The sequence below is a fragment of the Ctenopharyngodon idella genome, chromosome 19 (genome assembly GCF_019924925.1).
Source record: "Ctenopharyngodon idella isolate HZGC_01 chromosome 19, HZGC01, whole genome shotgun sequence".
Classification (NCBI taxonomy): domain Eukaryota; kingdom Metazoa; phylum Chordata; class Actinopteri; order Cypriniformes; family Xenocyprididae; genus Ctenopharyngodon; species Ctenopharyngodon idella.
In genome coordinates, this window is record NC_067238.1 from 10,951,874 (window position 1) to 10,970,814 (window position 18,941).

The window sequence follows — 18,941 nt, forward strand, 5'->3', positions numbered from 1 at the left end:
TTTCAATAGTTCACATGACTTTTGCTGTTTGATATGCGATCCGAACTACTAATTCGAAACAAAAGATTTGTAAAGCTTCGAAGCAGTGTTTTGAAATCGGCTATTACTAGATATTGTTGAAAAGTCATTATTTTGTTTTTTGGCACACAAAAAGTATTCTCATCGCTTTATAATGTTAAGGTTGAACCACTGTACTTACATTAACTGTTTTAAATATGTTTTTAGTACCTTTTTGCACATCTGAAAGTGTTAATTATCTTGCTGGCAATAGAGGCCTCACTGAGCCATCGGATTTGATCAAAAATATTTTAATTTGTGTTCCGAAGATGGATGAAGGACTTATGGGTGTGGAACGACATGAGGGTGAGTAATGAAAGAATTTGCATTTTTGGGTGAACTAACCCTTTAACTAGAATGTGATTTAGATGTATTTTACATTTTGTTATCTATATTAATAGAATTCTTCAAACAGATCAATACTTTAAATCAATAATATTTTTCTGTCTTTGTCTGGAATCTGTCTTTGGCACAGGATTCATTTTAAAATAGGTCAGAAGACTAATTCAGGAACAGATAGTGAGTATGACTTTCTGATAGCACACAGAGTCCTATAAACAGCAATCCATGGGGGCTATGGAGGCCAGTCATAGACGTCTCTTCCGGTGTTATGAGGGAGGAAGGAGGTTTTCACCTCAAACACAAACAAATGAACTGGACAATTTGAACTTGCCATAATAATGCAATCATTTTTTATTTCCAAAAGTAATATCCGGCCTAGGAAAATTGAGATCTTCAATATTTATTCAAATATTTTTAAACATTTGTTAAAGATTCTGTAATCATATTACATAGTTGTGCTTGGAGTCGGTTGTTTCATTCGTGAAACAGGCCAAATGGTGCCAACATAATTTTTGCCCAGGCGGTCATGCAAAGAAATTATTTGGGAATTTGTTCTTCTGTCGTATTTTTGATGGTTTAATCAAACTTGTAGGGTCATTAAAAACAAATATCCCCTCCGGACGTCACTTTTGGCCATTACTGTATGTGCACAGTAGGTGCTTTCAAGACAATCTGATAGGAGACAATGGTTCGACTGTGTCTTTGCCATATGTATGGACCTCTGTTATCATCTGACTCTTGGCCCAAGGTGTTTGAACCCGCCTCCATCACTAAAGAAACCTGTTGTACAAATCCTTCAGATGAGTCCCACACAAATTAGTACACACCTGTGAGAGACAACAGGGAGGGGCCACAGACTACTTCAAAAGTGAATTTTTATTTTGTAAAAAGGAGGGACAATAAGAGAAGGAATGGACACCATATGCATGTCAGAGTCAATCTCAAACTGACAGAGCGAGGAGAAAGACACCTTTTGATGATAGCCACTTAGAAACGCCAGGATTCAGGATTGACTGCATAATTACAATATCAAAGAGAGCTAATTAATGCAAGTAGGCATTAAAAAACGTACCATTCTTTGATCAACAAACGTCTGCTATGGCGCTTCTACGACTTCTTCTAGCATTATTGATCATTTTCAGTTCACCATGCAAGGTTACAGCATTAGAAGGAGATAGTGATAAAGTAGGCCTTGACTATTCTTCAAAGTCATCAGAAACTGGTACCTCAACCAATGTTACCACTGCGACCATCACTACATTACCTATTGTCATCTGGAAATGGCATCATGTAGAAACTCCATACCTGGTGGCCCTATGGATATTGACCTGCTGGCTCTGTAAATTAGGTAAGCTGAGCTCCATTACCATGTTGATCTTTTTTTCATCTACAATGTTAGTAAATTACAAACAGCAAAGGACCATAAGAATTCACCCTTTGTCTGCACATAAAATTTGACTCTGAAGCTGACTAAGCAAAATCCAACTTGAGGAATGCTGGTTAAAGTTTGCTCAAATGTTCGCTAAAGGGTGTATTTATATAGTTAAAGAATGTTTTAAGGTATTCTTTGTGACCATTCTTTACCAGATCGTTTTCCATCCCATCTGGCAGTCTGAATTGGTATGTTCGCCATTAAAATTTTTAATGCAGAAAATTTAGAGGGGAAATTTACTCCTACTGAATACCATTACGATACCACTGAATGTGCAAATCTGACAGCTTATTGTCAAATGGGAATCAAATAGGTTATCTGATATCTTCAATATCGGATTACAAGACAAACTCTCAAGAACCTTTCTGTACTTAAAGCCCATACAATGTGCTGAATAACAAAATCACAATCATTTTATGCCAAGCTCCTCAAATTAAACTACTAAATGCAGTCACGACAAATACAATACAAGCATCCTTCTTTTTATACTGATTTAATACTTTGATTAATTAAAGGAAGTTAGTTCATGCAATAACTAACATGAAATCACATGAACTCCTATGTAAACTAATACATTTTAACATTTCAAGTTCTATAAAAGAACATTAGCTGATGTGTTATAAATAGTTGAACAATTATACAGTATATTTTAAATCAACATTAATCTAGATTAATAAATGCTATAAAATTTGTGGTTTTGATATTCAACTTTAGACATTCTACTAACTATCTTTCTACTAAGTATCTTTGTATCTTTCTACATTCTACTAAGTATTTTTGCATCTTTAACTTATTAATTTGCAACTACATGTCAATTAACTCTCCTTAGAGTATAAGTTGACTGTTAGTTTAGGGTTTGGGTTAGTAGAATAAGTTGACGTACTTGAAAAGTTAAATATAGTCAGATTGTTGGGAGAGCATCAAAATAAAGTGTTAGCAGATATTAGATTGGTAGTTGACATGTACTTAGTAGAATGTCTATAGTGGACTATCGTAAATAAAGTGTTACCAAATTTGTTGTTTATTGTTAGTTTGTAATAGTCAAGTCAAGTCACCTTTATTTATATAGCGCTTTTTACAATGTAGATTGTGTCAAAGCAGCTTTACATTGATAACTGGTACATTGTTTGGCTGCACAGCAGCTCTTAAAGAATAGTGTCAATGCAGGCAGATCAAAGCACTGTTGAATATCAAATGTCAAGTCAAGTGTCCCCAACCAAGCAAGCCAGAGGCGACAGCGGCAAGGAACCCAAACTCCATCAGGTGACATTAGGTGGCAGACAAGTGGCAAATTGGTGTTAAAATGGAGAAAAAAACCTTGGGAGAAACCAGGCTTAGTCGGGGTGCCAGTTTTCCTCTGGCCAATACATAACGCATCAACCTTAATGTTAATAATTTAAACCTTATTGTAAAGTGTTAACAAATAATTTCTTATAACAGTGTATAACAGAAACTGATTGGAAATCTATTCAATTTATTTATTTATTTATTTTTTTGAGAAAACAAAGCTTTAGATTTTGTCTTTGGGTATGGATTCACAATGAAACCTGGCACAGCTCAAAAACACAATGGAGCATGTATTCTCGTAGTAACGGGGAAGGCAGGGCCATTTCTCATCTGCAGTTTTTACATTTGCTCTCCATTCTCTTCTCAGTTATCAGTCAATTTATTTTTCTATCCACCTTATTCCTACGCCCCATGACGATTTGCGCGAATTATGGGTTAACTTCCGTTAAGCTGTAAACAGTCAGTGAAAGGCTCGCTCTATGAACGCAATAATACGTTTTATTTTTAAACTGGGTACAATAAGATGACATTATTCTACTCACCCTTCAACCAACGAACATTAAAAGGACATTTAAAAGTGTAAAAGCATCAACAAGGTACTTTCAACAGGCCATGAAAAAGCGCGATTCTTTCCACAGCAATAACGGACGGGTTAAATATAACTATAGTGATATATATCTGTATTATGTATTATACGTTGCCTTAATAAAAAATGTTCATGAACTTCAGTGCATGAACTAATTGGAAGTTCCCCAAACCAAAAGTGGAACCCATAATTCGAAACGCAGTAGGCTAGTCAGGAATAAGGTGGATAAAATGCTGACACAAAGACAAAGCACAATGAATAAAGCTCACTTGCTTTCTTTAGCGATGCTTTCCTCTTTTAAATTTCAACATTTGGATGATTCAGAAGGTGGTTTTCCCCAAACTGAAAAGTGACTTAGGAATAAAGCATATATGTCTGCCACTTAGAGGCTTTATGGAGGTACTACAGACTTAATACAAATGGAATTCCCTGACACTCATATTTACATTCATGTTTTTTACTGCAGTGATTGCGAGAGTGTGTGCGTTGTGCTTTTTTTTTTTTTTTTTTTTTTTTTTTTGATGGACCCAGAAGCACGCAACACGAACAAAGTGCCACTAAGAGTGCAGTGCTCCACTGAATGGGTGTTAGATCAGGTGCAGAAGTAGGCGTAGAGGGTATTAAGGGATTTTAATGACAAAGCTTGAATAGGCTTGACAAAACATAACTGTACAAAGAACTGGGTGAAGATTTTGCTGTTGGTACTGGCATAAAATGACACTGTGTGACCTTTGACAGATTTAAAAGGAGACTGAATGGACAAGAAATTACCAAAGAATACAAAGAGCACAGTGTTATGAAGGTTGGGTTTAAGGTGATGAGTCAAGTTTAGATGTACAGTAGGCGAGACAGGCTGAATGTTTTAGAGATGGAAAAGAAAGGTGTATTAAGTATTTAAGGTTTTATTTTTATCAACCACATACTATTTGCAATAGTATGTGTGGTTTATAAGTTCCTAGTGGTTTCAGCCAATAGAATAAACAGCTACAGAAAACACCATTAAAAATCACAACAACTACACCAATTTTGACACCTGTAATGCATTTGACAAGTAAAATCCTGTTTATCTTGTTTATGTCATAATGACTGACTGAGGAAATACTGAGGGGGTAGGCGAACAAAATGCTGAGTTCATTTAATTCTTCCCCACCTTAAAATAACATTAATACCGAGCATGTCTTTCTAACAGGCACAATGCCGTAAATACATGACATCCAATCAAAATACCACATCTTTTGCGGCCAAACTGCATCCATTTCCACATAAGCAGCGTGTATTGATTTTTATACAACAGTTAAACAAACAAAAGGTAACATCAAGTGATGTTCGTCACAGTATTGTCAGTATTTGCTCTATTTTGCAACGAAACAATAGTTCCAACGAAAGTCACAGCAGAACTACAACACACAATGGTGTTTCGTGAGAAAATCTGTGGCTTTGAATGAATCGTTCGTGAAAGTCATTGATTCAATGATTCATTCATAAATACAGCCACTTGCTTTGTTACTGAATGAATCGAATGACTCGATGACGCTTGAGTTAAGACAGTGACTTACCGCCACCTACTGGCGGTTTTAGTACTTAAAAGAATCACTTTTCATGTTTTTATCATCATTGCATATTTCTCTGTTGAACTTTTTTTTATTTAAAACATTATTAATGTTGTAAAGGTATTTATAAAGATAAAAAAATGCTCTGGAAAGTCAATTTAGGGGGCAAATATTACCCTTTAATGGAAAAGGTGCAGTCTAGGTGGAAGAGAGGGGGTAGGCCTACACAGAAGGATGGTGAATGCCTCAGGGGGTAATCCACTCTAAAAAGTTTGGGAACCACTGCTGTAGGTCAATGATAGGCTTATATTAAAGACACACTGAAGTGCCTTGGAACATGCAGCATTTCAACTGAAACAGGAAAAGCTCCTCCTCTTTTTTAAACTAGCCAATAGCATTTTGTTTATATCATAGCTTGGCTAGAGCAGTTGAGCTCAGTAGAACCTCAGTTTCCTTCTAATCTCTAACCGTTTCTCCTCCTAATCTCCTCCATATCACTTTAAAATATAGCATTTTGTGCAGAATTTAAATGGGTCCGATATGTTTTGTGGGCTGCACCAACTCGCGCATATGACTCGCGCTGCGCTCTCATGACTAATTCTTTTATACTTGCACTAGCATATAGTATAAGAATTTAGTTCAAACTTTGACCTGTGAAGGGCAGTAATACACTTAGCAGCGTCTACGCTGTCGGAATTCTACAAGAAGAAGAAGAAGAAGAAGAAGAAAGCTAGTGCAAGACAAGTATTTGTGGTTAAAAAGTATAAGAATACAAAAAGGGTCTGCACCCTGAAGCACTTTAATCATGGTACACAGGAGATAAGATAACAAACGTTTCGGCTCTTCGCCTTCATCAGTGTAACGATTTCACTCACTCTCAATAAAAATATAGAAAATGCACTACAAATCCTCAGGTGATCATGATCATAATTAAAGCAATCAGATAATCAGTCCACAGACTCCAGTTTAAGTCCATCTGAAACAACAAATCACAATTAAAGACAATACTAGGAATAATCACACATCTGGCAAAAAAAAAAAAAAACGACCACATGAAAGATATAACTCTGAAAAACAGACAAATAATTCCCAGGATTCCAGAATAGTTCCATCAAAAAAATAAATAAAATAAATAAATTATAAAAAAACAAGAAAGATCTTTCTTGTTTTTTATAATTTTTTTTTTTTTTTTTAGGGTACAATGTTTATGAACGGCAATTTTGCCTGATGTGTTATTGTTTACAATTATTTATTTATCATTATTTTTTTGTTTGTTTGTTTTTCAAAGTTATATCTTTCATGTGGTCCTTGTTGTTGTGATTTTTTTTTTTTTTTTTTGCCAGATGTGTGATTATTCCTAGTATTGTCTTTAATTGTGATTTGTTGTTTCAGATGGACTTAAACTGGAGTCTGTGGACTGATTATCTGGTTGCTTTAATTATGATCATGATCACCTGAGGATTTGTAGTGCATTTTCTGTATTATTATTGAGAGTGAGTGAAATTGTTACACTGATGAAGGCGAAGAGCCGAAATGTTTGTCATCTTATCTCCTGTGTACCATGATTAAAGTGCTTCAGGGTGCAGACCCTTTTTGTATTCTTATATTGATATATAAGTCTCAGCACCTAATTAGCTGGGAGAGCACGGTGAATGCTTTGATTGGTTAAAAAATATATACATTTTTTATTTTTTTTAAGAAAATGACTGATTGTTTAGCTAGATAAGACCTTATTCCTCGTCTGGGATCGTGTAGAGCCCTTTGAAGCTGCACTGAAAGTGCAGTTTGGACATTCAACCCATTAGTAACTGTTGAAGTCCACTATATGGACAAAAATCCTGGGATGTTTTCCTCAAAAACCTTAATTTCTTTTCGACTGAAGAAAGAAAGACATGAACATCTTGGATGACAGGGGGGTGAGTAAATTATCAGGAAATTTTAATTTGAAAGTGAACTAATCTTTTAAGGCTAACATATTCATACTAAAAGCTAAAAAACATACATTTTAATTTCAGGGGGGCTTTTTGATTCAGCAATATATATATATATATATATATATATTTGTGATGAACTACGATTTGATTAATAAATTGTGCATATTGTGATAAATCAGATTAAAATGTTTTATAAATTGACAGCACTAATTCTAACCCACAACATAATGTTAAAATCTGAAGGTGAGTGCTATCTGTTTCCTCATGTTTCATGTCAATGTGACCTGCAGTTTTACGTTCAAATTCTGCATGTGCAAAGATCCCATGTTCATAAACTCAACGAGACTCTGGTAATTGCCTGTTGGCAAAGAGCAAATGAGGTATGTAATTCAGATTTAGTTCCAGGACATGATCTGTAACACAGCATTGGCAGTCATGGGCAAAGCTGGAGCGATCTACACTCTGAGAAATTACAGTGTTGAAACAATACCTTACTGCTAGTTAATTATGTACTACATTAAATAATTAATGGCCCGCCTGAATCTTTGACTTTCCTCAAAGACACAGTGTTAGGTCAGCTTTAGTGCATGATATTGAAAATAAGTCTGAGACTTTTTTCTATTACTGTAATAGTCTAAAGTATAATGTTCAATTTATTGCAGTAAACCAGATTAACTTTAACTCTAACACAAACAATACACACTAAAATAACAAAAAAAAGCACTAAAATACTTTAAAAAAAACAACAACTAATCACCAAATTATATAGTTTAAGAGCTGCCTTACAAGAAATCAAAGTATGTTGTTATTAATACTGTCTCTATACAAACTAACTACACTGTAAAAAATATATATATTTTCATGATTTGTCATAACATTTTTTCTTTTGTCAAATCAACTAGTTCAGATAACATAATAGTTTGAGTTTCTGTTGATTAAACCAATCGCTTTCATTGTATTAACTCAAATTTTTAATTTCAATGAACTCAAAATTTTAAGGCAACCAGGTAACTTACTTTTTTAAGTTAAACCAACTTTTTTTTTTTTTTTTTTTTTACAGTGTAATTAACTAAATAATTGGTTCTCATGTGGACACTTTATGTTAGAATCTGGCATGCAATATTCACAATCTGTTCTGTCCTGTTCACCCCAATATTTCCTGTCGTCCCCACAGTTTGTATTATTACAGTGATATAAATGCAAAAATATAATACCTACCTTTTAATTATTAAAATCCTTATTTACAGCTAATAATTGCGTAAAATTCTGAAGGTAACAGAGTATATTATGACATTTAAAAAGATGTGTCCCTTAGCTAAAGTGTGCAGCATGCGTCACAGAGGCAGCACAAATATATCCATAATCACAGGACATGATGTATCATGTACTCTCAAATGTTGACCATTGATTTTCAAGCACAGAAAACAATTTCAATTAAACTTCTGCCGTTGTCGAGATACAAGGACTGCATGCTCATCGTACACGTCGACAATGATTTGAGACATTGAGAAAGAACTGCATTAATCATTACTTATGGGTTTCCATAAAAAAATGCGTGCCACTATTTTAGTATTCACAATTGTTAAATAATTTTAGCGCACTCATAAAAGCATTAAGTCAAGGTCACCCACAGCATAATGCATGCGAACGTCCCCCTGAAGCTGAACTTTCCTTATTATATTTAACAATGGGTGTAGATAGTAGTTACAGAAACATATACAAGAGAGGGGTCAACAAGGTGCAGAACAATTTACCAGTTTAGGCCAGCTCTGTTTGTTAAGCATTACAGCTTTTATTGCCCAATCACACAGTTGATGGGAATTAAACTACTCCAGACCCAAGAGCAAACACATATTCCACATAAAAATCTAATGGCATAGTCTATAATTGTTGGTTGGCCAAACAATTGCAGGCTTTAAATACAACACGGCTGAATGGACCGTAATAAAATAACACTGATCAAAGTGAAATAATCCTGTTGCATAATGTCATTTATATGCTACAAACACATTGCATAGTACAGTAATTGTGGACATTCAAAAGCATAATCTCATTGAGATGAAAGCATGACAGGCCATGTCTGGCAGTGGCAAAGCTTTTAAATGCTGAACGAAATAAACCATGTAAGTGATCCCTCAACTGTTTTTCCTAAATACTAATGTGATTAAATGGAAAGCAAATTGAGTGTTTTGCTTAAGTCTTCTGCTTCTCAGAATTTTCTCCTGAAGAAAATATCCCAGTAATCTCACGTCTCAACTAAAGGTGCGGAATTGACGAATAAGGTTTTTAAAAGTGTAAAAAAACCTAATGGAGATATAATTAATTTTGAAGTTTTAATAAATGTTATGAATGAGATAACGTTGTTTTTATAATCAATTAACACTGCTTTTGTCATTTTTTACAAGATGGACAAAATTTGTCAACAAAAAAGTCATTCGGTTTAACCAAAATTTCAGTTTTACCAAATGACACTTTTGGTTATACCAAATGACGATATTTTCAAACAATGCTAACAGGCTGATATCTAGCTAGCTAGCTAACCAAAAGACAATCAAACATTTTATATTTAGTACAAGTTTTTAAAATATTACAACATTTTCCATGTTTTATAGCGGTTGTACCGAATGACCTGATGTTTCGGGACATGCGTATGAGCAAGTGAAACATGAATTTTTCAAATAGTAAAGAGAGAGTTAGTTACTTTGCTTCACAACAATGTGGTCCTTTGCAGGTGTCTGAATGATGTCACATCCTGTCACATGATTATATTGGTTACTCCGAATTACATCAATGAAATTCATTTTTCCGGACATTCTTTCTCATAACAAAGCAACGACTTCTACATATAATTTTAATTCCATTTTGCAATATGTTGATATATGATGTTATAAAATCATAGCAGAATAAAAAATATATACATTTATTACATTTTAAGATATTTTAATCACAAATAAAAAGGCAGTATTGGCCTTTGGATGGTTAAACCGAATGACCTTTTGACACTTCAAAATATTTAAAATACCTTTATATGTAGCAAAATATAATTAAAACCTTTTGGATTCAATAAAGGTGATCTAATTGTACTAACTTACTTACTTTGGATGTCATATCTTTGTTTTTTATTATTATTAAGGCCTTTGGACAAAAAAATGACCCGTCACGTCACTGACCCATATACCGAAGTTTGAGACTTCAGTATGAACTTAAACATTTCTGATCAGATACTTCCAAAAACCAAATTATTAAGATATGAGTGCAGCTCCATCTTAGGTGAAGAGACATGATATCCACTCTATTGTGGTGGAAGAGAAGATACAAGCAATCGATGAGAATGATGGTGCACAAGATAGAAAATATGTTTAGCCTATGTTAACTAATCTACCTTAAACATTGAGCAGGATGAGCTCTCCATCCGCCTCTCACTTCCTGTCCTGCGGAAGAAGATGAAACACCAATAAGTGGCACAGCTTAATTTTTAGCTCATTTTAAGTTAACTGATTACATGAAACACAAAGTTCCAGTAAACTAAAAGGTTTTGATTGTTTCAGTTGTTTATGGTCTGTTTCACAAAGTGAGCTTAATATGCTTAAAAGGTGTTTCTTCAACTATAGGCCCTTTTGGCCCTGTTACACCTTTTACTCTCTCACTATAGTTTATTTATTGTGTTCTAACAATGACTCGCATCACATTTTGCAATTTCTCTAAAAGATTTCCATCACATTGTCATTTCTATTACACTGGAAATTATGTATTGATTATTGAGTTATGTATTGAGATGAAATTCTGTGGTGGAAAAGACAATTTGGAATAAAATGGCAGAATCCTTAGTTTTAATTATAACTAGCAATTTATCCTAAGTACACACAATTAAATAATATTTTCACACAGTAGTTAAGTCTGAAGGTCTGCGTTATAATACAGTATGTGACCCTGGACCACAAAACCAGTCATAAGGGTCAGTTTTTTTGAAATTGAGATTTATACATCATCTGAAAGATGAATGAATAAGCTTTTGAATTAATGTATGGTTTGTTAGGATAGGACAATATTTGGCCGAGATACAACCATTTGAAAATCTGGAATCAAAATCAAAATATTGAGAAAATCGCCTTTAAGTTGTCCAAATGAAGTCCTTAGCAATGCATATCCACTCACAAAAATAATTTTTTGATATATTTAGGGTAGGACAATTACAAAATATCTTCATGGAGCATGATCTTTACTTAATATCCTAATGATTTTTGGCATAAAAGAATAATCAATAATTTTGACCCATACAATGTATATACCCGTGCGACTTATTACTGGTTTTGTGGTTCAGGGTCACGTATGTGATTCATATAAAAAAAATAAAAAAAATGTTGAAATATGTGTTATTAAAAATCTAAGTTGAATGTAAATCTAAGAAGAATTACTCAAATATGTAAAATGCACTACAGTTCAAAAGTTTGTGGAAAGTAAGATTTCTTTTTTTTTTTTTTTTAAAGAAATTAATACTTTTATTCAGCAAGGATGAATTAAATTGATTAAAAGTAACAGTTAACAGATATTTATAATGTTACAAAAAATGCTGTTCTTTTGAACTTTCTGTTCATCAAAGAATCCTGAATGACAGTTCCCACAAAAAAATATATATATAATGCATCTGTTTTCACATTGATAATGAATGATATGTGTCTTGAGCAGCAAATCAGCATATTAGAATGATTTCTGAAGGATCAAGTGACACTGAAGACTGGAGTAATGATGCTGAAAATGCAGCTTGTCATATTCTGTTTCTCTGTCTCTTATCTCTTTTTCTAGTGGTTCATCTAAACCACAGTTTCACCAGTGTGATCCCAGAGAGTGGTCTTCTCATCATGCTGGGCTTTATTTTGGGAGGAATCGTCTGGGGAGCAGACAAAGCGCAGACATTCAAACTGGTCCCCGTCAATTTCTTCTACTACTTGCTGCCCCAGATCGTCTTGGATGCCAGTTACTGCATGCCAAACAAACTATTCTTCAGCAACCTGGGTGCCATTCTTGTCCATGCCGTTATCGGAACGTGTTGGAATGCGGGCACAGTGGGCGTTGCTTTATGGGCTTGCTATGAAGGGGGTGCAATGGGTAAATCTGAGATTGCCATCACAGGAATAAATTCTGAAAATATATTGAAACAGAAAACTAACAATTTCGCTAACCCTCAGGGACCTTGAACATTGGCGCTCTGCAGTTCCTGTTGTTTGGTGCGCTGATGTCCGCCGTGGACCCTGTGGCAGTGATTGCCGTGTTTGAAGAAGTGCATGTGAATGAAGTGCTCTACATCCTGGTGTTTGGAGAGTCATTGCTCAATGATGGCGTCACAGTGGTGAGTCTTAGTTTTTCTCAACAACACTAAATGTCACAGCTCATTTTTTGAGTAACCATGACCTGTTCATTTAGAAATTGACTTGACTGTCAAGAGTCTATTTGATAGCTGTTGCATCCATCTAATATAACGCCTCTTTCTCGTTCTCTCTGTCACAGGTGCTTTATAATGTGTTTGATGCATTTGTGTCTCTGGGAGGGCCAAAGATCAATGTTGCAGAGATCATCAAAGGAATAAGTATGGACACAGACGTCCAAAACCCTTCGATTACTACACAGAAAAATCTCCAGAGTTAAATCAACTCTACTCAGATTACATATGGTCCCTCTCTAAATAGTGTTAAAATAACACTGAAACAGAGTTAAAGTTAATGAGATAATTAAGCAATTAATTAATGATTGCGCATTAGTGATGAACACCTGCTGTTAACAAGAATCTCTGAAGAAAAGAGAAACACAAGAACTACAACTTACTTCAGTCACAGCCTTATTAATCACTTAATTATCTCATTAACTTTAACTCTGCTTTAGTGTTACTTTAACACTATTTAGAGAGGGACCATATGTACTCTGAGCGGATTTGATTTAACCCTGGGGATTTTACTGTGCAGTGAAAATACTTTTTCATAAATTGAGCCAATTGATGCAGTGTTATTTTATTTATATGACACCCCTCACAACACACTTTTTTGCTTTCCTAGTTTCGTTCTTTGTGGTGTCATTTGGAGGCTCGCTTATTGGTGTTGTGTTTGCCATACTGATATCCATGCTGACCAGGATCACCAAGAACGTCCAGGTCATCGAAGCCGGCTTCATCATTGTGCTTGGCTACCTGTCCTATTTGACAGCTGAGATGCTCTCCCTCTCTGCTATACTTTCGTAAGGAACTCAACGCTTTCCTGATAAATGCAGATAAATAAATATAAAATAGTAAATGAATGGGTTTATAATAATTTGTCTGTGGTTTTGTGCACGACAGGATCACTTTTTGTGGTGTCTGCTGTCAGAAGTACATCAACGCCAACATGGATGAGAAATCGGTCACAACGCTACGTTATTCCTTGAAGGTGCTGGCCAACGGCTCAGAGACCATGATCTTTGTCTTCCTGGGACTTTCGGCCATTGATAAAAACATCTGGGTTTGGAACACCGGCTTCATCCTCCTCACTATTCTCTTCATCGTTGTATTCAGGTTCATGGGTGAGTCATATATTTCTTGTAAACTCTGCCTAAATCTTTATTGTATTTTGATGACTTTTTTATAAACTGCTTTTTTTGACAGTTTTTAAAATCTTTTTATAAACAGGTGTTTTCTTCCTCAACTGGGTCTTAAATCAGTCTCGACTGATTCCTATTGACATCACTGACCAGATTGTAATGAGCTACGGTGGTCTTCGAGGAGCAGTGGCTTACGGACTCGCAGCCTCTTTAGATGAGAATAAGATCCCAGAGAAGAATCTGATGCTTGGTACAACACTCATTGTGGTGTATTTCACTGTCGTTCTTCAGGTACGTCTGACAACGGACATGCTTTAAAGGGTTAGTTCACCCAAAAATGAAAAATATCCCATAATTTAACCGCCCTCAAGTCATCCTAGGTGTATTTGACTATCTTCTTTCAATCTGAGTTATATTCAAAAATATCCTGGCCCAAAAATGTGCATCCATCCATCATAAAAGTAATTCATACAGCTCCAGGGGGATAATAAAGGCTTTCTGAAGTGAAGCGATGCATTTTTGTAAGAAAAATATCCATATTTATAACTCCGGTAACGGCTGTACGCAAGTCTAGTTCCGGTGGAAGAGTAACCTCTGACCCGACACATGACGTATAGCAGAGAATAGCAAAACAAAGCACCAGTCACAAATTAGAAGTCTTAAACTAGAATTTTTAAAGAGAAATGTTGAAGGATTTCGATAAACAGTAAGAGAAGAGGAGCTTGAGAGGCTACTCTCACCTAAAGATGGATGGATGGATGGATGGATGGATGCACGTTTTTGGGCTTCAAAATCTAGGGTACCATTCACTCCCATTATAAAGCTTGGATGAGCCAGGATATTTTTTAATATAACTCTGATTGTTTTTGGCTGAAAGAACAATGTCACATACACCTAGGATAGCTTGAGGGTGAGTAAATTATGGGATAATTTTCATTTTTGGGTGAACTAACCCTTTAACTTGACAACAGACATGGTTTAACTAACTTGAAGTCATTGTCTGTGCTCTTTTTGTAGGGAATCACCATGAAACCATTTGTTCAATGGCTAAAGGTTAAAAAGGCAACTCAGGCAGATCTGACACTCAATGGAAAAATAAACAACAGGGTAAGTAACTGTAATGATGACATACTGTATCCCTCTACTGCATGATCGGCATCTATATATATATATAAATATTACTCCTCCACCTGCACGTGACGTCGTAAAGGACAGTAGTGGTTTTTGAGCAACATCAAAAAATCAAGTATATCATTGTCTATGTCTCTCTAGACTTTTGAGCACATTCTAACAGCAATGGAGGACATCTGTGGCCGAATGGGAGATAACTGGTGGACCAGACAGTAAGCATTTCACTTTCTAATATATATAACTGTATAAGCGTTTGGGCACTTTTACTCAAGTGCTTTTTTTTCTGTTTCTTAGTTGGAAACATTTTGAAGAAAAGTATGTCTGCTGGCTATTAATGAAGAGCGAAGCCAGAAAGCACAATGACCAAATCTTTGGTGCCTTCCACAAACTCAATCTTGAGGACGCCACAAAATATGTAACTGAGGTGAGAGCAAAACTACTAATTCAGCGTAGTGCCGTTGTTTTGTTTACTTGCTGAATGTTCTTTTTCCTTTTTTTAGTACTGTTCGAATGACACATCTTTATATAGTACCTCATTTTATTTAATTATTATTTTATCAGCTACTAAATGATGTGCTCAAAACTGTTTTTTAAATTTAGGGTGAAAACAAAGGTTCGTTGGCTTTCATTCGTAATGATGACAGTGCCTCTGTAGACTTCAAGAAGCAGCTTGCTTTAGATTATGCAGACATCATTCCCGACATCATGGCTGACATGTCAGAATATGATTTTGGCATTGACAATGTTCCAGTGATGTAAGTATTCCATTAAATGTGTTAAATTTTCCCACCTCACAGATATTGTAGCCCATTCATCACTGAATGCAGTTCCTTTATTTAATGTTTTTAATGTTTTTAATGAGGTTGAAAACTGCACAAATATCTAGATGACTAAATGTGTTATACATGTTGATTACAATTATGTGGACTTCTTTCAATTCAGGAAGAACCCGATTCCTTCTGTATCCCTGGGTATCCATGAGCAAGACAGGAAGACCATGCCTAATGACCTCAATGCCCATCATCTACTAGAGCAGCACCTGTACAAGAGCAGAAGATATGTAAGAATTGTCCAGCTCACACAACACGATTCCCTTTTTTACATGGAGTATTGTTTCCTTATCAATATTTGGATCATTATGTCTGCCCAGTGGAAAAAACTCATCCAAATCTAATTTAATCCAAATCAATCCATTTCTCCTGTTTTTGAGCAGAACCGTCCCACGTACAGCCGCAGTCACTATAAAGCCTCCGAGAATCCAGATGAAATGCAGGAGATCTTCCAGAGAACCATGAGAAACCGTCTTGAGTCCTTCAAATCGGCAAAGATGGGTGTCAACCCTGCTAAGAAACTCTCCAAACATCCCAAGAAGGATTCAACACAGAAGGTATTAGATCTTAATGTCCTGCTGTCTAGTGAGAGAGGAAAAAAAGTGAGAAAAAAAATCAAAATAACATTCTAAAAAAGCTTTAAAATTGTATGTTAAATAAACAAAAAAATTGTTTCAAAATCTGTGGGCTTATTTTGTTTATAATTGTATTTTTAGCCTAATGGAAAGCCAGCGGACCCAAACAGAACCCATCCATATGGAGATGAAGGTATATTTTATATAACTCATACATCACTAATTAGTTTTAGCATTATGCTTACTTAATCTGGAATATTTTAGTATTAATATTGATGAAAATAATTTTTTGTCCAATCAGATTTTGAGTTTTCTGCAGACAGTGCCTCTAGCAGTGACATTGCTGGTCATTTCTCCAGGAGAAGCACAAACGCACCTGGAGGTAAGAATAATTTCATGTAGCTACATACTGAATTTACATCACATATTAATGTCATATTGTACAATATAAACTTACATAACATTTGCAAGTGAGTAGAAAAAAAACAAAAACTATTATTAGAGGGTTGTTTCTATGGTGTCTCATTTCAACATCATAATTACTCTAATTACTGCAGCTGGTGTAGATAATCCAGCATTCATACCTGAGATGGACACCTCTGCACCCATGCGAAACCCACCCTGGCAAACAGAGACTGGGAACAACACGGCTGTGGCACCGTCCCAGAGAGCCCAGGGACGACTGCCCTGGACGCCCACCAACCTGAGACATCTAGCACCGCTGAGAATGAGTACCCGCTCCACAGACTCCTTTGCGATGGCTGATGCTTCGGTTGATGAGGAGGCACCTGAGGAAAAGCCCGGAACACATACTAGATTGTAATCTGATATTTCCATCCACCAACATTAACCTGCCAAAAATGTGATTAGGTTAATCCTGTCATTTTAGGCTGTTATTATGTCATGAGCCCAGAGATTAGAAAATCATAGTGTTGAATCATAGTATTCATCATATATCTTTAAAGATATATATATATATATATATATATACACTCGCAGCAGTAACTAAAGCAAGTGACTTGAAGTCATGCAGCTGCGGTTCTGTTCTCTGAAATGTTTTATATAAAAAGCATGATGAGAAGAGAATAAATATGGATTTAGTTGAGAAATTGTCATTGAAGTACACAGTAAAAAATAATTGTTGGTTTAACTTAAAAAAGTAAGTTACCTGGTTGCCTTAAAATTGAGTTAATTGAAATAAAAAATTTGAGCTAATACAATAAGGGCGGTTGATGTAATCAACAGAATCTCAAAATACTATATTATCTGAACTACATTAATTGACTGTTCGCAAAGACCCGCCCCCTTTAGTTACTGTTTAAGTTCAAGTCCACCTACGTTAATCTACTAAATCCCCTGACTGCTTTGGTGGACAAAATAGTGGATTCGGCATTATGATTGGTTAGATCGCCTGTCAATCAAACTCCCAGCGAAGGGTCTTTGACAAAAGAAAAAATGTTGTGATAGCAAATCATGAAAATAATTTTTTACAGTGTACTTATGTTAGTGGTTATGGAATGTTCTTGAGGGTTTTCTTTATACAAGAATTATACTCTTAGACATATTTTGTCAGAGTGCCACATTAGAACTGATTAGCAATTGTCTATCGGTTCTATATTTAGGTACGTCTTAAATATTTTTTTGACCTTGGACAAGTTGGTCTTTATGTAAGGTTAAATTCAGTATGTTGTATATGGTTATTTATTATTATATGGTCATTCTGTGGGTGCTTCTTTGTAGTATCACAATATCTGTTTCTACATTTCTGTATCTTACAATGATTTATTTTTGAGTTTTACTCAAAGCTATAAATTTTTTATTAGTAGAATGAAGAGCTTTAAAATGTAAGTCATTAAAAATAATAGTTTAACAGTAACTTATTTGTGTATGAATTTCATGCTTTATGAGAACTGGTGAGATCTGTTACCTGAAATCAGTTAATAGTGTCTTATAAAACTTGTATTTGAACTATAACTCAAATGTTGTTTAAGGAGTTTGAGTAATACAATTTAAATTGTCAAAAATGAGCAAATAAAAATTTGAGCAGGATTTGAACTAACACACAAAACACACAAAATAGAACACTTTCCCATAAACCCTCAATTATTAAACACACAGCAGGACAAAAAGGAACGTGTAAACGAAGCAGCAAAAATACTGTATTTACTCAATTTACGGTGACTATAGAAGTGGAGAGCTATTGTGTCAATGACCTTTGTAGATAATATAAAAAATTGTGGAATAAGTGTTAAACATTTCACTTTCAATACAGTTTCAAGGGGAGGTTGTGTTGTTTTGCCTTTAGCCTTTCCACTTATTTCTCAGTTCAGTAGGTAGTACAGCTGTCATCCCAGGATCTACGATTAAAGCCAACACACACGCATGGGTACAGGCCGTACCGATCACTTCCTTTTTTTTTTTTACGTCACATTCAGACAGGGGCCAAATAAAGTAAAAGTTTAACTCAAAATGTGTGGAAACTTCTTTTTTTAAACTGATATACTAAAACCAACGGAAGTCAGCAATATGATTTCACAAAACAGGATGGTTTAACATCCTTATAAATATTAAATTAATTTAGTAAATTTATATAATGAGGAAAAAGTTGTTGTTGTTGTTTTTTATTAAATCTGCCATCGTTTACTCAAAAGGA

The 18,941-nt window shown here is 35.1% G+C and overlaps 1 protein-coding gene across 1 annotated transcript; it reads left to right on the forward strand.

Moving 5' to 3' along the window:
- Positions 1-1,230: 1,230 nt before the first annotated feature.
- Positions 1,231-18,164, forward strand: slc9a3.2 (solute carrier family 9 member A3, tandem duplicate 2). Its single transcript, XM_051873536.1, has 16 exons — positions 1,231-1,747; positions 11,992-12,294; positions 12,375-12,535; positions 12,694-12,772; positions 13,236-13,413; positions 13,514-13,734; positions 13,841-14,043; positions 14,770-14,859; positions 15,025-15,095; positions 15,178-15,307; positions 15,484-15,638; positions 15,826-15,943; positions 16,097-16,270; positions 16,430-16,481; positions 16,590-16,670; positions 16,846-18,164. Exons 1-16 carry the CDS (start codon positions 1,498-1,500, stop codon positions 17,109-17,111), a joined length of 2,532 nt encoding a protein of 843 aa, XP_051729496.1. The 5' UTR covers positions 1,231-1,497; the 3' UTR covers positions 17,112-18,164.
- The last annotated feature ends 777 nt before the right edge of the window (positions 18,165-18,941 follow it).